At 37.7% G+C, this 6,151-nt stretch overlaps 1 protein-coding gene across 2 annotated transcripts in view; it reads left to right on the plus strand.

The window, feature by feature from the left end:
* Window positions 1–5,082, plus strand: part of LOC310733897 (kazrin-A-like) — a 43,408-nt gene extending 38,326 nt beyond the window's left edge. For both annotated transcript variants that reach the window (XM_083555403.1, XM_083555404.1), the window contains 3 exons: window positions 1,336–1,510; window positions 2,376–2,572; window positions 3,674–5,082. In XM_083555403.1, the coding sequence (XP_083411529.1) occupies window positions 1,336–1,510; window positions 2,376–2,572; window positions 3,674–3,844 (543 nt within the window). In that variant the 3' untranslated portion in view covers window positions 3,845–5,082. The remainder of the gene's footprint in view (window positions 1–1,335; window positions 1,511–2,375; window positions 2,573–3,673) is intronic.
* The last annotated feature ends 1,069 nt before the right edge of the window (window positions 5,083–6,151 follow it).

A 6,151-nucleotide genomic window follows, 5' to 3' on the forward strand; every position in this document is an offset into this window, starting at 1 on the left:
ATTAAAGCGGTTCACCGAGTAGCTCCGAGTCCTTATCATCAATAAAAAAAATTTGTGACAGCACAAAATCACCCAGTGTGCACAAAAAGAGCTAGTGTGAGCATAACTGAGTGGGTATGCTCTGATAATTTCCCTGGAATAGGGCAATAGGTCTGAATAGTCAGTGGCGGTCCTAGCAATTTTGGGGTGGTATATGCATACACCGATCAGCCATATGGCATTTGGCAGACGCCCTTATCCAGATCTATTTTTTACATTCATACAACTGAGCAGCTATGGGGTTAAGAACCTTGCTCAGGCTCCCAGGAGTGGAAGCTTGAACTCACAACCTTCAGATTCAAATTCCATTGAATTAACCACTAAACTACCACATCTAAATGAATTAGGATCAACCAGATGTAGATGATCTTTAAAAAATAAAAACCTTTCAGGAAAACATTTTGCAGCTGAAGACGGGTGACTCTAAGGAAAGAATATTTTGGATTACGGTAAATTGTTGGAGCTGGGGAAAACCGAATAATATTTAAAGTATCTGATAAGCTATTGCAGTAGGAAAATTCATGAAGACTTGTAGCACATGGCTTGTGTGTGTGAGTGTGTGTGTGTGTGTGAGTGTGTGTGAGTGTGAGTGTGTGTGAGTGTGAGTGTGAGTGTGTGTGTGTGTGTGTGTGTGTGTGTGTGTGTGTGTGTGTGTGTGTGTATGTGTGTGTGTGTGTGAGAGAGAGAGAGAGAGAGAGAGAGAGAGAGAGAGAGAGAGATTACAGCGGAAGCCACTGGGAATCTCCTTATATCTGTATGTAGAAGTAGATTGATGCCTGCTGCCTGACCTGACTGTAGACTAAAACGATTAAAGTCCAAGTGCAGTAAACGCATCTGATGATGAAATCTTATGTCTTTTCCAAACCTTAATATCTTACTTAATTCAAAGCATCTGTCAAGAGCATAACAGTATTTGTAATAAAGTTATTGGTATTTTGTTCTTTTGCTGTTGTTGTTTTCTTGTAGCATGCAGTGTTATTTCTATTCTGACTGTTTAATAGTACGAGTTTCACACAGGTGAATAGTGTTTTGCACTTGTACTTTAATTCCTGGTGATGAACTTCGGTGTCAAAGTGGTTTATGTTTGGGGTTAAGTTCATTACTTAAACCGCACCGACCACCGAACACCACACATAACCACTTTCACACAAATACACCTGCACCTGTACACGTGGATGTGGGCGTTGACACTCTCGACACTCTATGGATTGCTTCATGTTCTTTATGGACACTAGAACACACAATCTGATCAAATACATTTGTTTGTTTGTGTGTGTGTTTGTGTTTGTGTTGTAGGCTAAGCAGTCTTTGGCAACGCTCACTAAGGACGTTCCTAAGCGCCACTCTCTGGCCATGCCCACAGAGGCTGTCGTCAATGGCAACCAGGAGTGGGTGATGCATGCGGAGATGCCTCTTACTGCAGCCATCCGTCAGAGTCAACACAGCATTTACCACACACTCGACAGACATGGTACATTCAGCAGTATTAGAGATATACATCATATATATATATATATATATATATATATATATATATATATATATATATATATATATATATATATATATATATTATAATACACACACACACCTTCAGGCAATTATACATTATAATATTATGACAGGTGAGTGTCTAACATTGATTATCTCTTCATAATAGCACCTGTAATTGGGTGGGATATTACGCAGCAAAAAAAACTTTGACAAGGGCCAAAATATGTTTGCTAGATGCCTGGTTCAGAGCATCTCCAAAACTGCAGCTCTTGTGGGCTGATCCCAGTCTTAAGTGGTCAGACCGGGATCATATATATATATATATATATATATATATATATATATATATATATATATATATATATATATATATATATATATATATATATATATATATATATATATATAAAATGAATGAGTATGAAAGTGTGTGCGTGGGTGTGCGTCATGCAATTTTGCCTAAAGCATCAGTGATTATATAAATAATGTGTGCGTGTGTGTTGGTATGATTGATGCTTTAGACAAAACACCACCATAATTATTTTACTGCTTGTATTAAAAGGAATTCATTAATGACCCACCTTGAAAAAAATATCTCAAATAAAAATAAAAAAACTATGTGGATTCGTGTACCGTTTTCTAACGATCAGGAAAATATTTTTTTTTTATTTTTTTTAACTTTCAAGTTGTCCTGAGAACTAAACTGACAAACATAAACCTAAAATCAAACTCAAATCGAATTTCAGATGAAAACTGAAACAAAAAACAATCAAAAATTGTCTCTTATTCTGCTATAGTGAAGTATTTTGACGGTGCTGTGTGTGGGTGTTTGTGTTGTTCAGTGTTAAAGGCTGTGCCCCAGTGTATGTGCGATGTTGACGGAGTGTGTGTGGCGCACGCCTCGGGCAGTCTCCGCCTCAGCCCCTGTCACTCGCGGCAACAGTCAATGATGTCAGACGCCTCTGCGCTGGAGGGAGAGCGATCATCCACGCCGTCTGAGCTCAACTCACCACGACACAGAACACACTCGCTCTGCAACGTGAGGACACACACTTACAGGATACACACACATCAAACACAGTCTGCCTGAAATATCATAGCATACATATGCAAATTCAGTCTCTATGAAACATACATGGCACGTTTTTTATGTTCATCTTGGTGCATCATTCTAGTTGTTGCACTGCAATAAAAATAATTTCTTGGCACTATTTTAATGTCTTTGTTCTGTTCAGGTTAAAAAACTCTGTTGTGAAATTTGTTAAAGGTACAATGTTTGTAACAATTAATTTTTCACTGTGAAATGTTAATTAATTAATAAATCAATTAGTGGATATTTGATTATATAGTTATATATTATATATTATATATTAGGGGTGTAACGGTACAAAATATTCACGGTTCGGTAGGTACCTCGATTGTTAAGTCACAGTTCGGTGTAAGAAATGCAACACAAAAAATTGAATTAATGCAGTTTATTATTTTTAACATTTGTGATCAACATTTGAACAGTTTACATTTTTTTTATTTTATTTATTTTTTTATTTTTTAATAAAATGCCTGCTTGGTAAAATAATATATAAAATCACATTTTATAGTATTTTATAAAAAAAAAAAGAATAAATCAAAGTAATGCAATACACTTGCTTATTATATTGATTTAATTAAGTAATAAATTAAATTGGCACAAATAAAATGTATTAAATACAATTTAATACAATGGGGTAAAAAATAAATTAAATAGAATACAGTTGTTAGACCCCATTTGGGTAATAGAGATGTGTATGTGTGTGTGTTTTATATTTAATATAATTTTTTTTTTTTTTTTAAAGATTTTATCTATTTAACTGTTCTACTTATTTCAGCAGACTTTAACAAATGTTTTCATTCCTTCCATCCTTCATTCATTCAATCCCTCGATATGTGGAATTGTCAGGATTTTCTTCTTTTAAGAGAAATTGGAATTGAAACTGGACATAAAATACTAAAGAACCCATAGCGCTAGCGTTAGTCGTTAACCAGGAAGTGGCTAGTGGCTAACGCTAGCGCTATAGATTTAAGATTTTAGTTTTTTTTATTTGTCGCAAACATAGTCACATGCAGGATGAAACAAAAATTCACTTTTTTGTTGTTGTTGCAGTCTTTAGAAGATCTGGAGGACCAGAAGAGGAGAAAGAAGAAGGAGAAGATGGGCTTGAGCTCTCTGTCACGCGTCTTCGCCCGAGGAAAACAGAGGAAATCTCTGGATCCCGGCCTTTTCGACGGTACCAACACACCCGAGTACTACATAGAGGAGGACGCTGACTGGTGATCCAGCCACACTGACCTCTGATCTCTGTGTGTCCGTGTGTGTTTGAGCGAGTGAAAGAGTATCATTATGAGCCTCTGCGGTGTGTGTGTGTGTGTGTGTGTGTGTACGCGTGTTCTTGCTCCTTGCATTGCTGCTGACTACAAAAGCACAAGTTTAGAAGCACAAACTCAGAACAGTCCTGCAGCGCGCCGACTCCACATCTTCTAACCTTTTCATCCCTCATCTACACTGAAGCTTGCTGTACTTTCTATGGAAACTTGAAGGACCTGCTGGATTTGTAAATAACAAGTGCATTGTAGTACATCCCGTGCTTGTAAATGTCTCGTCCTAAATGCGTTCTGTTTAATTTAACCTTGTCTGTTGTGTGTGTGTTTGTGTGTGTGTGTGTGTGTGTGTGTGTGTGTGTGTGTGTGTGTGTGTGTGTGTGTGTGTGTGTGTGTGTGTGTGTGTGTGTTTTGGGGGGGTGTCATTGACCAAATTCTCTATGTTTTCCTGCTGAGATGTAGCAGGCAGATACGATTCAGAGGCCAAGCACACTGAACGAAGAGGTTTAGCCCATGTCCACACCACCTGGTCTGAGCCTCTCATTAATACACACGCCAACCACACACATGCACATCAAGGTCTCAGTGTAATCCTCGCACATCTACGACCCCACAATACATATCCGTCTGCCTGCCGTTCTGACAGGGTGACGCTCTTAACCTGCCACACTGGATATGAGCTCCTCTTAAACACTGATCCATAACCAATGTAGTCTGCTTAATAACATCAATGCTTTTTTTTTAAAACCCAAACCAAATCTACTAAAAGATCAGTGGCTTAAGGGAAGCTTTCCTTCTTCTCCTCCTCTGATGTAGGAAGGGGTGTCATGGAAACACAGCTGTCATTGCTCCTTTGCAGATGAAATAGGATTGCGTGTATTTAACAAAGCCAGGTTTCCAACACTTCATACGACTCGCTACTTGCTTTTTTGTCGTTCTTTTCTTGTCCTTTCTTTTGTTTTTTTTTAGACATTCTATTCATTCCATGGCTAAAACTTGATGTTGTGAAAATGTGAATACTGAATTAACTCTCTGTGAGGGAGTAATGTAGCTTTTAACAGTAAAGAACCTCTTCATGGCTGTCTGGGATTGTCTGAAATCATAGAGATCTAAATAGCATGGAAACAAATGTTAAAAAAAAAAAACTATTATAGAAGTAATTATTTTGAAATAAAACCAATACTACAAACAGTCGAGGCTGAGGAGACTTGCGTGTGTGATTTTGATGTTATATAGGGCTGGGCAATAGGACGACGTTATACTTGGCTGAATTGTCACAATCCACTTAGTTATTTAGCAGGGTATCAAAATAATTGCCATAAAACAATGGAAATGGTTAGGAACGAATTTGATGTTCAGCACTTCATTTCTCAAATTATCATGTTTACGTTACATATTTTGTACTGTTTTTCAGTGTTAAGCAGTTTGATCAACAATTTTATTTCTAGAGAATCTTTTGTATATAACAGTACTCCTTTACTACATTGTTCTTCATAAGCCTATGTATTTAAATCCATTTTTTACATCGTAGGAATGTAATTTTCCTGATTTGTGTCCTATTGCCCACCCCTAGTTCCCTTCATGTTTGGGGTGCTTTCAGTTAATTTTACTAACCATAAATGTTCTCACAATGTTATACATAAGTGCTAGTTGTGCTTTGTCAATGCTGTGTGTCTTTATGCTTATAAATGTGTGTGTGTGCTTGTGTATGTGTGTGCGTGTGCGTGTGCAGTTCCTTGAACACACAATGAAACACAATTTTTTGCCGGGTATAGCCCCAGAAGCAATTTAATAATAATAATAATAATAATAATAATAGAACTATCTTGTTGATTGATATTTATTTGTTTAATGTTTCCAAGAAGTCCAAGTCTCTTGAGCATTCATGTTCAAACGTAATGAGAAGCGAATGTTCGGAGGCTAAGCAGAGCTCAGGGAGGAGGGAATGTGGTTTTGCACATTAGGTCATTGTGAATATCTTTGTGAGCTGACATCACCTTAGCCCTCAGAGACTAGAACTGAGGAAATGATAAATGTGTACTGCCACCTGCTGGTGCTATTCTATGGCGTTAGCATGTGCAACGGAAAAATGGGGCAAATGATGGAACACATCAGATACTGCAGTAAAGGTGTTTTATTTTTAATTTGTCATATGCAAGCTCGGCTTAGAGCACAGAATCAGCCATGATACAGCACCTCTGGAGCGCCGAGGGTTGAGGGCCCTTTTCGAGGGCCCGAGAGTGGCAGCTTGGCCATACAAAGA

Source organism: Silurus aristotelis (assembly GCF_946808225.1).
Source record: "Silurus aristotelis genome assembly, chromosome: 11".
Lineage (NCBI taxonomy): Eukaryota > Metazoa > Chordata > Actinopteri > Siluriformes > Siluridae > Silurus > Silurus aristotelis.